The following is a 22,628-nucleotide window of genomic DNA, read 5'->3' on the forward strand; positions in this document are numbered from 1 at the left end:
TTCATCAATTATAGGTGGGGGTAGATACATTGTTATCTGGACCAGTGCTTTCTTTTTGACAGACGCAGGGGTACGCATACCCCTAAACATTTTGTGAATCTAAGTTTGGCCTCATTGAGGGACAGTGTTTCAATATGAGTAGGAAAATGAGAGTACGCCTAAACATTTATATTTTTTTTAGAAATAAAGCACTGATCTGGACCACAGTGTTTTTCATTATCCATGCTTTGAGCTGTAGGCTTGTGTTGTTTTTTGTGCTTCTACTTTGTACTATTTGTTTGTTACCCTCATTTTCTGCACCATTACACCTTCCTGAGTGTTCCTTATTTATTTTAAATAGTGGAGAATTCTTGATCCCTAAACCAGCCAATTTTGTTTCTGAATCCCTTTTTATTGCAACTCTAAAACTTGACTGGGGGTGTTTGAAGGACAACATCTCTTCCTAGTGTGATAGTGATCTTCAGTTGTGAACAGTGCCTATTCTGAGCTAAGTACCACTATATGCAGACCACATATGACTAAATTTTCACACATTGCTAGAGCTCATGATGAGTGTTTCATCCCATTGGCTGCATCACGGAGTCAGCACATGAAAGATTAGGTGTTTACTTTCATAAGCAGAGAATTCAGGGAGAAAATGTAAACATTATCTCCAGTTGATTGTACATTCATTCACACACAGTTTCTCATCTGAATGTTCGTTCCCAAGGGCACTGCGAGATACTTCATGGAGCGCAATACATTCTACTTTTCAACATTACATAATCATGTCTATTAGCTTCTGTGGGAGCAAGTAGACGATCTCTTATCCTCCAGAGCAAGCTTTGTCTATGTCTAAGCTTGCTTCTTTGTTATATTTCCCAGCTGGGTAACATCAATGTGAACAGCTCTGTGACTGAAATAACTGTGTTCACTGAAGTGAACTATTCTATTGATTGCCTTAATGTCAGTGCACGGCATTGGCAACAAGAAACAGAAGAAAAGAGAACTAGGAGGCTGATTGCTACTTGCTTATAATCTTTTTGGTGAAGAGGGCAAGGCTTTTACACACAAGGTTTATAATCCCATAAAGCTTACAAGCATAAAGCTACTCAGAGTCGGTGCTGTGTGCAGGGCAATTGGAAGAGTCTGTATTGATTCTGCTGTATTGCGAACCTGAAATGTTCAAAGGTTATGAGATGGGCTTTCAAAAATCATAAAACATACAAATATTAATTTTAAAAAATACTATCAATTAGAAAAACAACGGTGCTACTCATTATAAAACTGAAATCTGAGCAACAAGGAAACAGAATAGCATTTTGCTCGTCCTAGGAGTGAGAAAGCACCTATGGGAAACCTGTACATACTGCATCCTGTGTTATTTCTCACATGTTTTCCTCTCTGTTGTGGAAAAGCCGGGAATCATTCTTAGGCCAGGTTTGGCCTGTGGGTTGCCAGATGCCTACTGCTGCCATCAGACATCTGAAACCATTGGATCAAATCAGAGCAAAATCAATACTTTGCTCTGATTTGACCCAATGGTTTCAGAGCAAAAAAAAACAACCCAAATTCATATTGTGAACTATTATTGTGCACAGTATATGAACCAGTTATTACCATTCATAGCAAATGGATACCAGTTCCTGTACAAACGAACCAGGTGTCTATAGTAAAGTAGCATTGATTTGCAATGACTGCTCTGTGCTATAAATGCAGCCAGTGAAATCCTGAGAGTCGGCATTCCTAATCATGCTGTTTCTTCATAAAGGCCACTTAGCTGCAGAGACTGAGGGCTGGATTTGACTAAACAGTAGTGCTAGCAGAAACCAGCACAAGTCCCACTTGTGCAATGGGATTCCCTCCTCCTCCTCCTCCTCCTTCTCCTCTCATGCTTAGAATGCCCAAGGGTGGTCAGTATAACCCTCAGAACAGCATGTTGGGGGAGGAGAGGGAGATTGTTCTGTCTGGCAAGCATTAATGCTTGTGCTGATGGAACATTCTTAATAGCACGACGTTAAATTCAACCCCTGAATAAACAAGCACCATCTGGAAAAATTATTATCCAAACAGCATCTTGATTAAAAACAAGGAGATATTTAGGTGCACAAAGAGCAGGCCAGGAGCTGATCTGTGGTAGAACACTTGTTTTGCATGCAGAAGTTTCCAGGTTCAGTCCCTGGCATCTCCCAAGTAGGGCTGGGAAAGACGCCTTCCTGATAGCCTGGAGAACAACTGCCAATCAGTGCAGACAGTACTGATCGAAATCGTCCAATGGTCTGACACCTGCCTAGATGTTTCATGGCTATTTAGTTTCTGCACAAATGAAGGTTTTTGGCTTAGTGGCACTGGTAATTTGGGGGCTGTTGCTTTTGAAATCAGACAGGCTCCTCCATTCTGTTACATCATTGCTTGCTGAAAAGGTTTTTTGTTTCACCAAGCATTTTTGGAGAATTAATTTGATGCAATGTTGGTTATTCTGTATTTTATGATCTCATAAATTTAAGATGTTTCAATGAAGTTTATTGTCCATCACCTTGAATTTTTTTTATGAGCTGGCAGTTTATAAACATTCTTATAATTAAAAATTAACATGTTCATTACATCTAAGAATGGGATGGGAATCTCCAGCTCTCTGCAAGTGTTGAGCCGTGGGAAATGGAACTCCCACACATAACCCATTTCATTGGCTGCTCCTTATTTCAGAACATACATTTCCATCACCAGTGTTCTTCATCTGTCACGTTCTGATCTAGCAACCGAGGAAGCTTTATAACAATCTCCAAAGGAGGTGAAGGTTGTCGCATATGTTATGTAACAGCAAACACATATTTACCTCTGTTTCTACGCACTGCGGGGAGTCAGGCGGTGGTGAGATCTGCTCCTTGGCACTTCTATCTGCATGGTACACTCAGTCACAGAGAGCAAACTCACACGTGTCCTGTTCTCCAAACAATGATAATTCCAGGGATGCAACATGTACTCAGCTTCTCTTTCCTTTGAAATTAGATAACTGGAGGTTTACAAGGGTTTTGTAATATGTATTTAAACATGTATTATTTAAACATATATGCAGGTTAAGCAAAGGTGAAATGCAGCTTAACTTTCGCACGTGTCCAAAATTCTCTGTGCCCCATCAATTTTCTGGGGGAACTGCCAGCACCCCAGATTCTTACAGAGAAAATCTCGGAGCTCTGTCCTTCTCTCAGCCTGAATATGGGCTTGTCTACACCATGCTTTAGTATGTATTGCCTTTGTGTTTGAGACCATTTCCCGTAAGCAAGTGGACTCAGCAGGTTTTCTGAACTCACCTTGTTTTAAAGACACCTTTGTTTTAAAATGGCATGGTAGGTGTTGGGTTTATGAAAACTGAAGAATAGCCTTCAGTTTGAATGTATCTGCTCTATTAGTACATCTTGTCTTTTGGATTCTCTTCTGCATGATATGATTGAACAATAGGCTCTTGTATCTACATGAAATCCAGTGAAATTATGACTTCAGCCCTAGTTTCAGGATATACAAATACCATAGCTCAATGAAGAGAGCATTTCGAACATACAATGACACCGCAGTAGTAAAGAGAGCGCTTCATATTTCTACTTTAGCTGGGGATTTTTGGCTTTGTCTGCACCTGGTATCCTGTGCACAGAAGTGATTTAATTTCCCATGTGGAATACTGCATGTAATTCAAACAGCTGGACAAGCTCTAGGCAGAGGCAACTTGTCAGAGTCTGAGAAATGGCTCTTTATACAACTGTGTTGCTCATGGCCATGTGAGCGCTATCCTCGGTACCCTAGGATGTCTGATGCACAAACTGGTTTGTGTGTGACTGAGCCATCATCTCAATTTATGCCCCTTTGACTTTAGAAGGTCTGTAAATGTCTACCGATCTACTGGTCTATAAAGTCATCTGCCTTTTTAGCCCTTTGTCAATCAGTTTGAGTGTAATTTTGTCTCTGGGCATATTGTTTTAATGCCTGCAAACTCAAATTTCTGACTTTCTGCCTTAGCTCCATGACATCGTTGACATTTTGATTTTTGACTGGTTGTAACTGATACAAGAGTTGGTCTACGTCTGAAATAATATTCTTTTTACACTTATTGTACACCATTGTCAAAACATTTCATCATGGCTTGGCCCTGAGAGCATCCACTACTGCCTTCCTCAGCTCCAAAAGTCAATTTGGGGGCCATAGGGAAGGTGGAGGTGGTGGTTTGGATGTGCCTTTCAGCTTGTGGAAATTGTGGAAATAGTCACACTGAATGCTCAGAATACTCTATTTACATGAGGTCAGCTGGAACATTTGCAAAGGTTCCAGCTGTTTCTGAGCAAGCAGCAGAATCTTCAACCACCCCTCGTCCCACACTACCAAGTGTTTTAAAATAGATTTTATATATGTACCGTATTTTTCTGCCTATAAAACACCCCCTATTTTGGGGGACTCAGATTTAAGAAAATCTACCCTCAGCACTCTCTGTGTATAAGACACCTCCTAATTTTGGACATTATTTTTTAGGGGAGGAAACCTAGTCTTATACACGGAAAAATACGGTATATTAAATCTATCAATGTTTAATTGTATTTTAGTCATTGATTTTTCTGTTTTTAGCCATTCTTGTTTTGATCTGTAAGTTGCCAAGTCCTGCCAGTAGAAAAGGTGGGGAAGAAGAAGAATAATGCTGCATACCTAAGGAAATGAATGAATGAATGAATACGGCAGTATGTTTGACAGAGGGAAGGATGGAAAAGAAAGCAGACAACAATGAATTCAAAGAAAGAGGAAATGGGGAGCAAAAAAGTGTATGTTGCTGGATTTTGTAATTTGTGATGCTCAAGAAAACTAAAAATGAGAGAGAGAGAGAGAGAGAGCCCCCCAAGACCTGTTATGTGCCCTTGAGAACATTGAGCTCAATACCAATCACTATGTCTTGCTGCTTTTCCCCTTTCCCATCAGTCAGAAGAAGTTCTCCCCTCCTGGACCTATGAGTTACAAGTGCCTAGGATCTTTGTGAGAATCCTCACAAAGGTCAGCAGAGGATGAGTTTTTTTAAAATAATTTGTTCCTCTAATCAGAAGGTGATATAAAAGAGGCAATGGTATACTTCACTAACAAGGAAAGCAAGAGCCTCGCTTTCCGCTTCTCTTAAAATAGCTCAATTGAACTATCTGCATTACAATTTGCTGCCAGCTGTAATTGGAGATTATGCATGCATATCAGCTCCCCTTTCCAAACATCACTTTTTGCATTATTTATCTGGGGATGCAAATTCATGTTCAAAAAACTCTTCCTTGCTCCTCCCTGCTTGTTCCCTGCAGATTTGGAGAATCTTATGTAGAGTTTTATTTTAAAATGTAGGGTAAAGAACAGCAAGTAGCACCACCAGTAGCTGTGGCACCTGGGCACATACACATCAGTGGAGAGCAAGTGCTTTCATTGCTTCCTGATATTCTGGGTGCTTTAATGCTGTTCTCATTGCTGTTGAATAATTTGCTGCAACCTCCTATCCTTTAGCAAAATGTTGACCAGTGACCTAAGGGGATGATTGAAGGTGATCCAACTTAGCAATATGGGAAGAAATATCATTCAGCTTACAAAGAATGTTATATTCAAATTGGCTCTAAAAAGTCTGTTCATGACCATTTACTAAAGCAAGAGGGGACACCTGCGGCCCTCCAAACGTTGTTAGATTCCTATTCCCATCAGCTACAGCTAGCATGACAAATGACAGGGAATTATGGGAGTTATGGTTGAGCAATATCCAGAAAAATCGCAGGCAGGGCCATCTTACCCATAGGCACTAGGGGTGCAGGGCACCCAGGCACCAGGCTCTCAGGGGCTCCAGGCCGAGAGTCCAGGGCCCAAGAGTTGAGTCAGGGGAAGAGCCAACCCATTGGTTGGAGCGCCGCAGTGGGTTCTTCTGCTGCGGGTGGCTCTGCGCCGCGAGTTTGGGGGCGACTGAGCCAGCGAGACGTTGAGGCGGCCGATCGGCTCCGCCTTCCTGCGCGCCTGGGACTGGGCAACCTGGGGGGGGGCACCGGGCGGGTCTTTGCACCCCAACGCCACATATGCTTAAGACAACCCTGATCACAGGTTCATTATTCCTATAATAAGGAGGTAAATGTGCAGAACAGGTATCAACAAAGAGTTGCTTATGCACATGAATGTCCTTTACTTAACAACTGTGACACCAAGTGATAATTTGCATGTGTGAATGTGTCGACACTGATCTAATGCCACAGATCTCGCATCACCTCAAACACATTACTTTTCACGAATTCAGCTAAGTGAGTCATCAAATGTGCCATATCAAAGCACTGATATATTAAGTAATTTCCTGCATGTATGAATCAGCCTTCAATTTCTGAGAGGTATAGGGTTGTCACATGTATTTAGGGGAAGGAAAGTCAGCAATGATGCTCCAACACCACTTCTTCAACCCCACCACAGCATGGGGCAGTAGACCTGGTGTCCAGAGACTTTTGTGCCATTTGGTCTACCCACAGGAAATCATAGGGGGGTTTGCACACTAGGTTCACTCATTCAAGCACTTTGGGACTTTCATTTTCCTGGTCTACACATTGTAATGCATTGGGGATTTGGGCTGCTATGTCTACCTATAGCAGGCATAGGCAAACTCAGCCCTCCTGATGTTTTGGGACTACAACTCCCATCATCCCTGACCACTGGTCCTGTTAGCTAGAGAAGATGGGAGTTGTAGTCCCAAAACACCTGGAGGGCCGAGTTTGCCTCTGCCTGAGGATTTCAGCTGCCAGGAGTGCCCATTAGAAAGCATTGGTGGCAGTTATTAGCAATTAATTTTAAATACATCAACATTTCATTGAGCTTAGTAGGTCAAGAAAAAGAAGTCCAATAACTTCATATCCAAAAATAGCCACAAAGCTGATGGCAATAGTGCATAGGACTCTCCCCTTCCCCACCATTTATGCTTCAGCCTAAAAGGTGGGAAAGCCTCCTCAGACTTCTGGAATCAGCTGCTGTGAGAGGACTGGAGGGTGAGGCAAGGCAGCCATCCTCTGACAGCAAACACAGTCGGTCTCCCCTCACAGTTCTTCCAGAACAGCTCCGTTACGAACATTCCTAGGCAAGGCAGGTGGAAACAGCCATTGCTTGGCAGCAAACATAGTCTTTGTTTATCCCTCACAGAACTAAAATCCCCAGCACCCTTAACAAAACTACAGCTCCCAGGTAGGGGTGAGGAAAATATGCTTTGAATATATGGTGCGTGTTCAGCCTCTCTTCCTTCATAGAGAAGCGAGCAACAGAGAAGACTAGCCTAGAAAAGGAGAATGACAACATAGGGGGAAATATGTTTCACAAGGGAGGATGAACAACAGTTTGGAAATGCATCTGTGACTGGTCTTGATTCGGTTGCTGCTGGCCTCCCCCAGAGGGAATATGTTGTTCTCTTTCAGCTTTGAAAATGTTGTTTTCATTTTTCAAGACAAAGCAGGCATTTGCATTGAATGCTGAAATAATTGTTTTCAAGGGTCTGTCAGAGGCAAGAATTGCCTCACACATTAAAGCTGGTCCTACTTCAGACACTACCACAACAGTATATCAGTATGATGTACACCACTGGGCACATACATATCATGGGCAAATTCAGAGGACCAGAAAGAGGTTGGTGGGATTTCAAGAATCAGCCTTAGGCATTTTTATGCTTTGCATGAGCCTCCCACAAGTGTCTCTCAGCATTATAACCAGTCCCCACAGGGTGGGACCTAGATGGAGGGAAATAGTTCCCTGAAGAACTGTAAAAAGAAGGGAAGTGACAGGTACTGAAGTAGGCCGTGTGTGTTTATGTGTGTGAAGGCCTTCACCCTCAATCATTTACCTCACTTATGAAATAGCCCTCCAAAAACTAGCTGCTGAACAGAAATGGATGTAAAGTTCTTTGGATGCCCTTGAGAACTATATTAATCTTAATAAATCTAAAGCGTTGCTATCTGGTAAACTTGGCAAGACGCTCTTCTCTGACATTCAGGGGAAATATAGATGCAATACTAGGTGAGGGAGAGGCAAAAGATGAGTGTTGTTGGGAGGATAGCTTTGTTGCTATTTGTTCACCCATAAGCCTGTTTTCTGCCTGTTTTGAGGCAGAAAAATTGGATACAAATTAGTAGTAGTAGTAGTAGTAGTAGTAGTAGTAGTAGTAGTAGTATTAAAACCCAGCTGTGGATTTTGGAACAGTAACAAGGAGGGTTCAGCTAATAATCCTAAAGTGGCATGAGCCATGCATTTCTTAACTTGTATTACTCCCAACTCTTTCCCAGAACTACAGTTGCTAAGGCAGCTAGCCCATATCATATACCTGTGCTTTTAGATTTTTGCTAGGCAACACTTTATATTGTCCTTCTTAAATTTCTTCCCATTGCCCTCTGTTCCCCTTTCCAGTATTTGGAGATGAGTTTGAAATATTAGCCTATCCTCTAAAATGTCTATTGTTTCTCTCAGCCCATTTTAAATGCACAAAACAAGCCTGTGTGGGGTGTTTGATAAGAGGTAGGTTGTGACTTTGCCCAACACCCTCTTGTGATCTTCAAGACTAGTTGAGGATTTGAACGAGGACTTCTCAATCTAACACAAAGGTGGGTAACATTTTTCAGGCCAAGGGCCGCATTGCCTTTTGGGCAGACGTCTGAGGGCCGCATGCCAGTGGTGAGTGGGACCACAGACAAAAGCAGGGAGAGCAATAAATGTGATTTTGCCTTTGTACAGTAAGCTACCTCCCTCAAGGTAAGCAAAGGGCATTATCAGTGTTCAAGGACACAGTTCAGTCAAAGACACTCAGTGACAGGTTTGACCTTTGGAGAGGGGCTATGATATAGACAGAGTTTTGGGGGCCATATGGGGATACTTGGAAGACTCCATTTGGCCCTATCCCTGAGGTAACATTTGGCCTATTCTACCACACTGCGCATTGATCTTTCACTAGAAAATATTTGTGTTTCACATGTCACGGTGTCACTGCATACATAGTTCCACATTCTAGGATTTTTACTTCCCGTTTCTGGGCAGTGTTGTAATAGGTGTGAATAAGTCTTCTTTTTTTTGTTATCTTTGTTATTTCTATTTTTAAAACTGATAAATTGGGAAAGTTCTCGTGCAAGGTGTACTGGTACTGGAGTAAAATATGAGTAATGCTTTTGTCACTAATGATTATATTGATACAGGCAGAAGCAGAAAAGATCAATATTTAGTAACCTTGGTGTCCTTGGGAGAATGTTATCACCTTCAGGAGGTTTTAACAGTGCAGTAGCATTAAAAAAAGATTAATTTACTTCTGAATGAATACTGCCATATTAATGAAGATAAAGTAATGGACCAGATATCATATTTGGGTGAAGAACTATTGAAGCCCATGAGAATTCGATCTGAAACCATTTTGTTCTCTCCCCCCCCCCCCAAGATAAGAAATGCAAGAGAGGAATTTGAAGAGACACTTAGTAAATATGTGTTCTTGATATGTGCAGGCCATTCTGCATTAGTGTCAGGTTTTGAATGTGTGTGGAGGCGGAGAAATAAATGATTAAAACTGATTTTCTGTCTAGGGACCCTATGACTCTTCAGATCTGCTGGGGCTCCAACTCCCATCCATCAGTCCCAGCCAGTATGGATAATAATCAGAGATGATGGGAACTGTAGTCTGGCAACATCTGGATGGTCACAACCTTCCCCCTCCCCTAGTGGAGCTTTAGTGGGGGAAGAGCCATAACTGAGTGGTAGAGCATCTGTTTTGCATACAAAAAGTCCCAGGTTCCATCCCTGCCATCTCTAGGTAAAACTGGGAATGCCCTGCCTGAAATCCTGGACAGACACTGCCAGTCAGTATAGACAAAACTGCGCTAGATGAACCAGTGGTCTAAGCAGCTTCCTATGTTCCTGTAGTTGGGAGAAAGGGCTGCCTGACCTCCATAGGAAACAAGGAGGAGCCAACAAGCCATGAATGGGAGGAGGGATTCCAGTGCTGCTGTTCTAGCATCTTACAGAAATCAGGTGTGTGGACCAGCACCTCTGGGATGCAAAACAGGGTTTTTTAATATCTACAGGGCTACTTCCCTTGTGTTGCCTACACCACTTGCATATAAGCCAGGACATTCCATGTGTGTGCAATGAAGCTATTTGGCAATTTATGTGGCATATGCATAAATGTGGATTATGGGCTTCCCCCAACCAAAAGAAAAAGGAACCCTATATTAGTATGAAAACTCCCTGATAAAGCCTCCTATGGGAAATGTCAGGACTCTCTACAGGACTGTGGTAAAAAGTCAGCCTCAATTCATATTCAGCAAAGTTTCTTCCGCCCTAAGTGATTCGTTCTACTTTGCAACTCTAAAAATAGGGCAATTGGGAGCTCAGTTCTGAGCCAGCCTTGATAGCCTGCTGCTCCTTATTTTATTTTGAAACTATTTGTTTTAGCAAAACTATACCTGCTTGCTTGTTCCTGATGCCACCCTTGGTTTGTCCTATTTACCTGTGTTACCTTGGCCAATATATTTTAGATTCATTTTTTGGTTCAGTGAGTGACCAAGGAAACCAACCCCCTCCCCATAAGCTGGCATGTGCGTGTGTCGAATGAATGGAGATGACCGTCTCCCCAGCTCTCAACTAAGCTGGCCTTCTAAAGTGGGAAGATGGTGGGACTTATCCAATCTGTGATACGTTGGATCCTGGGCCAGCCTCCTTGTCATTGCACAACTGCATGGTGCCCAGTTCAGACCCAATTGCTGCATCAGCTGCATATTATTTCAGAATGTGCAGGAGATCAAACTGGGATTCACATATCCTCTTTAGTACAGAATCTAAACATATACTTTTTCTGAAAAGAATTTGATTTTGAGATGCAGAGTGAAACAAAACACTAGGGCTGTGCCCTGTCTTGGGACAAAGCCCAGATCATGAACCAATCGGGGCTTGGCCCAGAGCAGGTCAAGACATCCCCAGATTGTCCTGGGTCAGGTCCACTCAGAGTAATCCAGAGCAGCCGGGTGACCCTGCGTTTAATCATAGTTCTAAACCCTAATTAAACCTGTACAGTGGTACCTCAGGTTACATACGCTTCAGAAATAGTACCCAGAAATAGTACCTCGGGTTAAGAACTTTGCTTCAGGATGAGAACAGAAATCATGCAGCGGCAGCAGGAGGCCCCATTAGCTAAAGTGGTGCTTCAGGTTAAGAACATTTTCAGGTTAAGAACAGACCTCAGAATGAATTAAGTACGTAACCAGAGGTACCACTGTAGTGGGTCACAAAGAGGGGGGGAGGAGACACAGGCAAAGAATCTCACTTGTCTGCCACCCCCTTGCCACTGACAATATGCTTAATTGGGCTTTTTAATCCTATTTAAACAATTAGGGCTGTACAAGTCCCCTGATTCAGTTTGGATCTATATCAGGTCCAGGTTGTCCCATGATATGAGGCATCAAATAAGTCCCCAAACTACAGGGTATTGGCAGCTCTAGAAAATATTTTACAATGGAACAAGACGGTTCAATGCAAGTTTCCTAAACTGTAGGTAAGCCACTCCAATGATCATAAGCTAACTTGGCCATGGACCTTGTTGCTATGCCAAATGGGTGTTGAGCACTTGCAGCCAGGCAGCGCCATTTCTGCTGGTATTATTTTCTTTAATGTCTCACAATCAAATCTCTATATGCTTTGTGTTTTCCCCTCCTCACAAACAAACTTTGCTGTCTAACAGCTTTCTCCTGTTTTCTCTCTCTACAGTATATCGCATTTGCCTCCCTCTTCTTCATTCTGGTTTCCATCACTACCTTTTGCCTCGAGACCCATGAGAGATTTAATCCCATCGTTAACAAGACGGAGACGGAAATTGTTGGGAATGATACCCACGTGCGCATCTATCGGGAGGCGGAGACAGAGGCCTTCCTCACCTACATTGAAGGGGTCTGCGTCGTTTGGTTTACTTTTGAGTTTCTAATGAGGGTCATTTTCTGCCCGAACAAGATGGAATTTATCAAAAACACCTTGAACATCATTGACTTTGTGGCCATTCTGCCTTTCTACTTGGAGGTTGGACTCAGTGGCCTGTCTTCCAAAGCTGCCAAGGACGTCTTGGGCTTCCTGCGAGTCGTCCGATTCGTACGAATCTTGCGAATTTTCAAGCTGACCCGCCACTTTGTAGGGCTGCGGGTCTTGGGTCATACCCTCCGTGCCAGCACAAACGAATTCTTGCTGCTCATCATCTTCTTGGCATTGGGCGTCTTAATCTTTGCCACAATGATCTACTACGCTGAGAGAATAGGTGCTAAACCCAATGATCCTAGTGCCAGCGAACACACACACTTTAAAAATATCCCCATTGGCTTCTGGTGGGCTGTTGTCACCATGACTACCCTGGGCTACGGAGACATGTATCCTCAGACTTGGTCAGGCATGCTGGTGGGGGCCCTCTGTGCTCTTGCAGGCGTGCTGACCATTGCCATGCCTGTACCCGTCATTGTGAACAATTTCGGAATGTATTACTCCTTAGCTATGGCTAAGCAGAAGCTACCAAAGAAAAAAAAGAAGCATATCCCACGGCCGCCCCAGCTGGGATCCCCCAATTATTGTAAATCTGTCATAAACTCTCCACACCACAGTACTCAGAGCGACACATGCCCACTCGCCCAAGAAGAAATGTTAGAAATTAACAGAGCAGGTAGGAAACCTCTTAGAGGAATGTCCATCTGACCTTTAACCTCCATCCTTTGTAGAGATTGAAAGATTCAGTCAGACTGCTTTCTTAGCGCAATGGGTAGCACATTATCCCATTACTGTCCCACCACCACACATGGAGCAATGTGTGGGACATACAGGTTGCAGGGACAAAATGGTACAGGAGAAGTTGACAAGTGAAACTTAGGAGAGCACGCTTTAGGAGCCTTAATATTGGTCCTGTTTAAAGGGACACTCAAAAGATTTTAAGAGTTAATACAGCTAGTGGAAGAATATTTTTTAGAAATTTACAGCTTATGTTTGCCGGGCTGCATTAATACATCACGATGGTTCCCATAAGCGAAATGCTTCCTGGCATACTGGGAGCCAAGGGCGCAGGTCATGCCCAGCAAAACAAGCACACACGTACACAATTCCCACACACCCTGGATATTTTTTTTCCCACTTGTTCCTAGATGCTTTTTGAGTTGCAGAACACCATTTACGTTAGAGAAACCAGGTGCCTCCTTAAAGGATAAACTTACATCAATACATGCAGATTTCATGAGACAACCATGTATTTTTTTCAGATGGTTAGCCACCCATTAGAATGATAGCTTAGACTTCCCACAGAAATACAATGTGATTCAGAAGGGAACAAGGCTAAATGTAAGGGTGTTTATTCCACATCACGTGACCCAACCAATTTTGTAACAAGTAGAGACATAATCAACACGGAAGCTTAGCATTTAGAGCTCTGAACAGGAGGAGCATCAATGCCTTCTCACAAAAGGTCCACAGTCTACAGCTCCTTCAACCCTCCTCACAGTAAAGGCTGACTGAAAAGGGGAGAACACTGACCATTTTGTGCAGACTTATTCTGAAGAGCCATGAGCGATAATCTCACAGGGTACTTTATTATGATTATTTGTTAATTATAGTGATAAATGACAGCAATAAGAAAATATTCCCAGTCAGACTAAACTATATTTCATATTAGTTCAACATTGGGGGTGGGGAATAAAAATACTAGTCATCATGGAATATATTATAATATCCCATGGCTAGTGGTTAGTTATGGGACTATCTCAGTTTTATGAGATTCCTCAAAGAGCACACAAAGTTACAGGGCTTTGATCTGATCACTTCAACCCCATAATCTACCTCTACCCATGGAATATCATTGACCAATTCTGTGGGGGGAAATAGTAGTTTTAAACATAATAAACACAAATTATTTTGGCCGGTGAAACAAGCATTGGTTGCAGCCATATGCAACCTTCAGCCTATTTTTAAAAGATACTTCCCATTGGGATATATTGCGATAAAAGTCATTTATACAGTGATTCATACTAAACTTTAGTAGTGAGGGATACGTTTAAGGAACCAGTTTATAATTATGATGGTCTTGCAGTATCATTTCTATGTTTATTTATTTTTGGCGGAAAACTAATTTATCACTCCCTGTGGGTGAAAAAATCTCCTCTATCCATTTCACAGCCATGCATGTGGATGCTATTGAAAGAACACAAAAGAAGCGTGACTTTCCTTTGTGTGTGTGGCTTCACCAGTGCCAAATGCTGATTATTATTTTTTAAGAGATGGGAAAGTGATGGCAGAAAATTAACTTTGTTCCTTTGCAGAACTCTGTAATATTCCATACAGATGGTAAAGAGCTTTCATTTTTGTCACTATATTTTGCTGTAGGTTTGTTTGTTTTGTTTTTTTGTTAACCCTTTAGTTTGATTTGAAGACTTCCATTGCACCAGGCTGGCCACAATCCATGCAATGACTGCCTCTTTACTATTTTACCCTTTGCGCGCACACCTATGTGGTTTTTGCTGTCCATTCTCCTCAGGTTGCAAATGCTTATCACAATGCCATCACAAAGCAATGGAGCACCTTCTTCATGAGTAAATAGGAATGGTTTACGTTTCTGCGAAGTACGGAGGATAAGAGGACACTCATGAAGCAGCGTGTCACATACATCCAACTGCCCAATGAGATCGTGGCAGATTGTGTATCCATGGTGCAGTGTGGAACCACTGTGTTCTCATGAATGCTCTGAACTCACATGCAGTTCCTGTGCATAAAAAGTCCTGATGGCCACCTGTTATCTCTGGTGTGATTCTTCTTGTATGTGGGAAAGTATGAACCGAACTGCTCCAGCAGCCATTTGTCTGTGTGTGACTGGAGCAGCACTTAGGTGCAGCCAGGCTCACATGGAGGGGTCGCCATTCAGTCCTATACATGAGAAGGATCACGTGGAGAAAAGATGTGGCCAGCTTGCATGTGTGAACCTTAATGCGTATCTGCTTGTCATCAGCTCCAGAGCCCATTTGTACTTTGCTTAATTTGGTTGGATTACAGGACCTACTCATTCATTTGGTGCAGCCTAAAGCAAAACGTGCATATTTTATTTGGGGGAGGGTTGTAAGGCCTTGTGGTGAGGGGTTTATAATATTCAGGGACATTGTTGTTTTTCTCAAATTGGCACTGCACAACCCATTGTCTGCGTGCAAGTGGCCTGCTGCACTCATCACTAGTAGACCACACTCAGACTTCTGACTGTTATTCCTAGGGGTTGGGCAGCACAGAACTTGGAGGAAAGGAGATGCCAAAGGGAATCTCATCTGGCTCAGTACCAGGGATGGATAGTGTCAGCAATGAATGTTAAAAACAAAGCCAAAAGGTTTTTGCCTTCCAATACAAAGGAAAATACCATTCTTTCTTTACAAAGACTTCAACAGTGATCAGTTACTATCTGGTTCTGTAAATCATATAAGAACCAATTGCTAAACATTACAGAGTTGTTGGAGATGCAAACTTAATGAGAACATGGCACATTGGTAACACTCTGACCAGCTTTAGCGTAATTTCTAGTCTACTGTGAATCCAGAGTGGATTCTTATGGTCTGGGTGTTAATAGACATATTGAATTCAATGTAAATAACCCCACCCAACTGTCCTTACTGCCAGCACCAGTGAAATTACAGTGCAGAAGCACTTTCAAAGTGCCTAATCAGGTTCTCTGCACCCTAACCTTTATATGGAAAGAGCCACCATGTTAAGTTATATATATGCCCCTATTGAGTTTTAGAGTGGTACAGCTAAAACTCGCAGAATGCTGGAGAGAGTAAAATGGCCCCACCAGATCTCGTAGAGAGGTCTGCAGGTGGAGAGAAGTATAGGCTGTAGTTTCATGGTTTCTGCACCTCAGAATTGCCTAAGGATATGTGTCTATAAGACACACAGGAATGAATTCAGCACTCAGAATCAACAGAATAACCACTTTTTGCTTGTGCTGATTCAGCTCAGGTGAGCGTGCAGGTTCCTGTATGACAGTCTCGATCGCTGTGCCTTTGTGGCTCACTTAAAATTGGAACAACCAGTAATGCTACTGCATTGCACTACCTCATAAGTGATAGTTTACTTTAAAAATAAAATAACTGTTTTGCCTTATTGAAGGGTGATTCCTGACCATAGCTGCATATAAGTATAACCCCACAAAGTTAGTGGACGTAAATGAATGTAGCAGTACATTGCGGAAAGGGCCCTAGCTCAGTGGCAAAGCGCATCATTTGCATGCAGAAGGGCCCAGGTTGCATCACCACGGTCTGGGGAAAATCTCCATCCAGAAACCTTTCAAAGCTGCCTAGTCCGTGTAGACAATGCTGAGCTAGATGGACCAGTGGTCTGGCTCAGAATAAGGGAGCTGCCTCTCTTCCTGTATGCACATTTACCTATCTGTATTTTATTTCTAAACTTTTTATGGAAACTGGACTAGTTCCAGACCTAAAGCCTAGCCCACACTTGGCACACCATAGTCAGTGAAATCATTCCTGTGTTCAGGTTTGTAGTATGCTTATATAACAGGCATAATAGAGTCAGATTTTTTTTTTCATTTGAAAATGAATTACAAAAATCAGCATGACCGTGGTAGAACCCATACCTTTTCTGATGTCTCATCAGGACCGGGGGGGAGAGATTATGCATCTCCGTTATTTTTCTGGTCACTCAAAGTCACACATGAGTCTGCTCATTTCTGGGCCTTCAATTAAAAAAAAAGGCATGGAGATATTAGTAACTTAGATTTATGGGGTTTTCAGACTTAATCAGTGCTGAGATGTTAAAGAAATGCACAGCTCTGAATCAGCATTACCACTCTGCCTGTGTTCTCTCAATAAGGAGTAGGAACAATCTTGAGGGTTTCTTTTTAGAATCAAGGGAGTATGAATTTTATGAAATAAATAAATGAATAAATCTTCCACCTCAATGTCCCTCCCCACCCCTCAACCTTTATTCCACCCACCCAGCCAAAAACCTGGCACAGAACCTGCACCATCCTTTGAAAAGCTTTGCTCATCCTGACCTAGTTTGACTACCTGGAATAAATCAAATAGTTTTTAAATTCAAAGTGCTAGGAGCTCCTTCAATATATTTCATATTTCAATACTTAATAGCAAAACAGTTCAGTGACCATACTATCGACTATCACCTGAACCTTCGCTTCCAAGGCTGAAACATAAATCTGCTGCTTGTGTTAAAGGAATTTTACATCAATGAGGTTTATATAGTTGATTTACCCCATGTGTAGTTAAGGAACAGAAGCTATTGTATTCTGAGCCTTTAACTATCAAAACTGGACAATTGTCTACCCATAGTTTGATGCTTTGCAAGGAGCACAGTGCAGCTAAGATATTTTACTGACTGGTGTTAATGAGTATGAATGTCAGTCACCCAAATGAAATGAGCAGGTGGAAAATGAGGAGTTCTTCCTTGTGTGACATCCCACAAAGTCATTTGCCCACTGACAGTGGGGCAAATACAGATTACATTGACAACTATGACAAGCTATGACAGCTATGACCTTCTGCACTGAGGTAAATTGACATCACTGCTGTAATGTCAGGGTCTGACGAATTTTATTGGCTATAGGAAGAGCCAAGAAAATCATTTGCAAAATAGTGGTCTCACTGAAAGCTTTTCAGGGTTTTAAAAGAAATCAGTCCTTGCAATGCCTTTGCATTTTTTCACTTTTATAAATGGGGAGCTGAAGACCTGATCATTTGAATTTTGGATACCGTAGTAAATCACTACTACATTACTGCTTATGCACAGAACAAATTATGGCTGTTTATACAGCAACAAAAACAAACAAATGGGGTTTTGTGTGGAACTCAAGTCTTGGTGTACTTCTTACTATTTTATACATGATGTAAACTTCAACCAAAGTCTTTCTGTACTTGTTGCTTTCATAAAACAAAACCATTTCTGCCCTCGTGGTCCTTCACAGTCATCTCTGCTCCTTGAATGGCATACATTTCATATTCTACAGATCATCATATTGTAGTTATTTATTACCTAAGACTGAAACGCAAGTCGGAGGGTGGTGCTGTAAGATCTTAAGTGGTGGCTTGGAGAGGTAGCTTCTGCAACGATTATCTCTCCCTGCTATGTTAGGCAGCACAGTGAAATATCCCCAGATATCTGACCTGTTCTTTGACTATAGCATCCTACTATGAAACTACTATAATTTTAGTTTGATTTCATAGGTACAGTACCACTGTGAGTGAGGCTGTAAGTACTGCAAGACCACCTCTGGTTCTGAGGTACATTTTTGGAAGGAAAGTGCTTCCAGGAACAACATTTTTTTCAGGATTGCACCTTTCCAGAGTCACCTGTCAAAGAAAGACTGCCTGACCTTCACATTTTGACCCCTTGTCTCCAGATGTCAGTAAACCAACATGTCACCTCACTCCAAGAAACAGTGCCTCTAAATGGTGGTATTGTCTAGGAGGGAGGTCACAGCGTTGGCCAATAAGGTTTGTGAGAGATTATTCCCTGAAGTACCTTTATTGAGACCTACACTTCCTGGAGGGATCCAGTCCAACACTTTGGTGAGTAAATACTCACAGGTAGGTTGGGTTTAAGGGCCTCTGGGTTTAGCATGCTAAGCTAAATTCTGCCAGCATAAAGTCTATGGTATGCAGATGACATCAAAGTGCATTTTAAAATATACAAAAAAAAATTATAAGGCTTTTAAAAAATGACAGCACTGATTAAAAAAACCTCTTTGTATATATTACATTAAAACTGTAAAGTTTTGGGATAGCTAAAAATCAACACAATTGCTGTGTAGTAACAAATTAAGTTTTTTACATGTTCTTCATGTTTCTCTTTTTCTCTCTCTCTCTCTTTCTCACTATTTGTTTTTTTCTTACTGTATGTTGCTTGCAACTTATATATGTTACAGACTGTCACATTTTATATTCTGATGTTTTTCTTCAATTCCTATCAACCTGAGCTCCATGTTGGGCAACAGAGGACATTAGAATACAGTTCATTAAATCAAAACAACAAGGGATGTCACAGACTAGGTAAACTCCATTGAGGTTGTGACACACAAAACCTGATGCAAAAGGTATTAATGCCCAAAGAAAAAAAAGTAAGTACTTGATGCGACATGGCACTAACTGGCTAAGTTGCTCTCTTTAGTACTGTCTGCATGGAAAACAAGTTAATTTGCATTGCTCTCCAGCAGAAAATTTCAAGAACATATTGGCTGAACAATAATCTCGCTCCTGGTTTCAAAGTCACTTACACCATAGCTTTTGTCAAACTCTAACTCTCCCAGCTGTACTTACATCCATATTCTCTCCAAGCTGTCATCTCATCATCTCATCATTACCTGTCTGTGGTTTACTGTATCTTCCTCTGTAATTCTTCTGTGTTATATTCTATGATCGATGTAGCCCTTGTGTGCTGGTAACCCATCCTTAAATCTGTTCACTTGGAAGTGAGCCCCATTGTCTTCCAATGGAACTTACTTTCAAGAAAGTGTGCATAGTTAGAACTGGAATGTGTCATCACCATTCAAAGGCAAACAACGGAACATGGGGTTTTGTCCTTTTGAATCCCTCCCAAGCTCTGGCATACATAAATATCCAGTGTTCGTCTCTGAACATGGTCTGGTGCACAAACCAAATGGGATATTTTGCTGAACTAGAGCCTGCCTGAAAACACACATTTTATTTTCTACAAAGTAAATCTTCAGAGAACAATCAATTTACAGGTAGTTTTGTGTTCAAGTCTCAGGAGAAAAATCTTGGGTTTATGTCCTCATTCTCCTTTGGTGTATATTTCTAAGCATTGTTTTGGATGAATAAAGAAGAGAAAATACACTTTATATATAACTACATAAATGGAGAACGGGGGCTGGGGGAGCAAAAAGTATTTACAGTTCAGCCAGACAGCATTATAAATCATAAATCCTAAATACACAGGGAGACCACACTCCCACCAAATATTTAAAGCACTATGATACCACTTTAAACAGGCAACACTGTAATTTATTAAGGGTGCTAAGAATTGTTAATAGGCCCCTATTCCCCAGCACATACAAACTACAATTCACAGAGTGATTTAACAATTAATCTTTTTTCACAGGAACCTTGGAATTGTAGCTCTGTGAGGGGAAGAGAGGTCTTCCGACAACCCTCAGCATCCTTATAAAACTAGAGCTCCCAGAATTCTTTAGAGGAAGCAATGACTGTTTATAGTAATATAGTGGTGAGAATTTGACCAGAGAGTGTAGCCGCACACTTTACAAAAGCTAGGCAAGTAGTTGATTGAATCACCATTTTATTATTTTTAAATAAGCTTTTTACATCCTAGGTCTAGTATTTATGTTTTGAAGCTGATAGGGAAGCAACCTGCCCTCATATTATGGTGCAAAACAGAGGTTAAGAATTCTGTAATTACTCAGCATGCCTAAGAGAGATACAGGATCAGTTTTAGATTGATTAATCTGAACTTTTAGCTCTCATCAAAAATTCAGTGGGACTTACTCCTGGTCAAGTGAGGGTAGGATCGCAGCCTCATTCCTCAAGCTTCTGAAGGTTAGGATTCAACTAAAGAGGACTTCTGCTTGCACAAGGGAACCTTTCCCCTCTCCTCACCCTGGGCACCCCCACACCCAGAAATTGGCTTGGAGGGATCAGGAGAACCCCCCCCCACCTGCCCAGAACAGCTTACGGGGGGAAGAGAGGATGATTTGTTCCATTTGTCAAGCCAAAATGGTTGTTCTGACATCATGATCATCTTAGTGCAATGTTGAATTCCTCCCAAAGGCTGGTATTCAACTAAGTTTTATTCAGAATAGACTTAATGAAATGAATGAACATGAGTAAGTTAGGTCCATTTATTTCTGAATAAAACTTAGCTGAATGCATCCCAAAGAACCATAGCGGGCATAACTTTGCACTATGTTGATCATTCTGACAGGGCATGCCCAAGGGAAGCCCTGTTGCACAAGCAGAACTCCTTGTGTAGGCTTCCGCTAATAGGACTTATTAATTGAATCCCACATTAAACTCCATTTTTTAATTCCCCCACCAACTTTCAATATTATTTAAATTGAAGACACTAATAAAACTTGATTGTGGCAGTCAAATGATGGTTTGACATTTGTCTGAGCTGTAGGGTCATCAACTTCCCTTACACTAGAGCTTTCCAAACTTTTCATGTTGGGGACACACTTTTTAGACATGCATCATTTTGCAACACAGTAATTCAGTTTTACGAGCAAACTGGAGGTTAAACTTAATCCTTATAACAGCATTTGTGCGACACACCTGCACAGTGCAGCCAGCACACTAACATGTCACAACACACAGTTTGGAAAGCTCTGTTTGCACACTTCAATTCCTTCCCTGACTTCCTGGTTTAGGCAAACTATAGTTTGACATTACTTCTGGGTCAGCAATTTGTGCATCTGGAAGGAAAGCACCAATCATAGTTTGCATTTTTTTATTTAATATCAGCCTATCATTTGCCTGAATTATGTCAGGAGAAAATGGAGGAGGAGAAAGATGTCCTGGAATATGTTTTCCTAGATATGTCAAGTCTTTGACACAGAATATTGCACCAGCCCCCCCCCCCCTTTTATACTTTTCGCTGAATAAATTGCTTCTCATTGTTTGGCCCCTTGAAATAAATTCTGGGATATGGGAAAGCTCATCTTAATACAACTTTACCATTACTGCTTGACCATGTAACAGTAACCATCTGAATTTCTGAACACAACTATGTACAGAGGTGCCCCTCACCCAGCTTTAATTCTTTAGGAGAGAAGACAAGCACCACTCATTCAAGGATAGTGCATATCAGGTTAATCCCTGGCTATTGCACCAATGCTAATTGTGTCCCCCAGCCAAGGTTGGAATTTGCGTATGAGCAATTCAGTGAGACAGGGAGTAAAGCATAACCAGTGATAAATGAAACAAACTCAAAGAATCAATTGGTTTATTGGCGTACCATACTTCACTTGCATTTTGGAATAAAGTTCATAGTTACCAACTCAGGGCAGGTGAATAAGATCTTGTCATCTTCCCCCCTCAGCAAAATTATCCCCAAATTAACAACTCCTACCGTATCTAGAACATTACATGTGATATATATTTACAAATAAATGCTTGATGTAAGCTCCCCAATCTTTTTTGAAGGGAAGGGCTTGCATGAAATATATATAACACACTATGTTACATGCTGTATGTTGGGATAGAAGAATGCTATGAATCCTTTCCCCCAGCCTCCAATACACACAAATGCAGCACATGTGTGGCAGTGGCACATGATAAGATGCTTCCTTGGTTTGCTCACTTTGATAAATTACCGCTCAGTTGTTCTCTTGTATATTTTAACTATAGGAAACTTCATCTGTAATAGAATTCTGTATTATGTGTTCATTGAGTGCTTTGTTTGGCTTTCGTAGGGGATTCTGGAGTGCCCATTAGATGTTATTATAAGGCCATAAGCCACACTAGGTGCTTCCTAGGTATACCTTTATGAGGACCCAAACTTCCCCCTAATCCTAGAGTCACTTTTCAATTTGAGGACATTAACAGAAACATAATAACCACAATCTGCATTATTTATGCCATAGCACAATTGATGCAAGCAAATTG

At 41.6% G+C, this 22,628-nt stretch overlaps 1 protein-coding gene and 1 long non-coding RNA gene across 6 annotated transcripts in view; one reads left to right on the forward strand and one right to left on the reverse strand.

The window, feature by feature from the left end:
• Positions 1–22,628, forward strand: part of KCNC1 (potassium voltage-gated channel subfamily C member 1) — a 126,784-nt gene that overhangs the window by 96,906 nt on the left and 7,250 nt on the right. For all 5 annotated transcript variants that reach the window (XM_083473787.1, XM_083473784.1, XM_083473785.1 and 2 more), the window contains exon 2: positions 11,731–12,664. In XM_083473787.1, the coding sequence (XP_083329913.1) occupies positions 11,731–12,664 (934 nt within the window). The remainder of the gene's footprint in view (positions 1–11,730; positions 12,665–22,628) is intronic.
• On the reverse strand, positions 1,033–21,103 carry LOC310704134. Its single transcript, XR_014524585.1, has 3 exons — positions 19,308–21,103; positions 2,816–2,976; positions 1,033–1,155 (listed from the first exon to the last, which is right to left on the reverse strand). It is a non-coding gene; the product is annotated as an uncharacterized lncRNA (long non-coding RNA).

The sequence above is a fragment of the Podarcis liolepis genome (assembly GCF_965112155.1).
Source record: "Podarcis liolepis genome assembly, chromosome: 1".
Taxonomy (NCBI): Eukaryota; Metazoa; Chordata; class Lepidosauria; order Squamata; family Lacertidae; genus Podarcis; species Podarcis liolepis.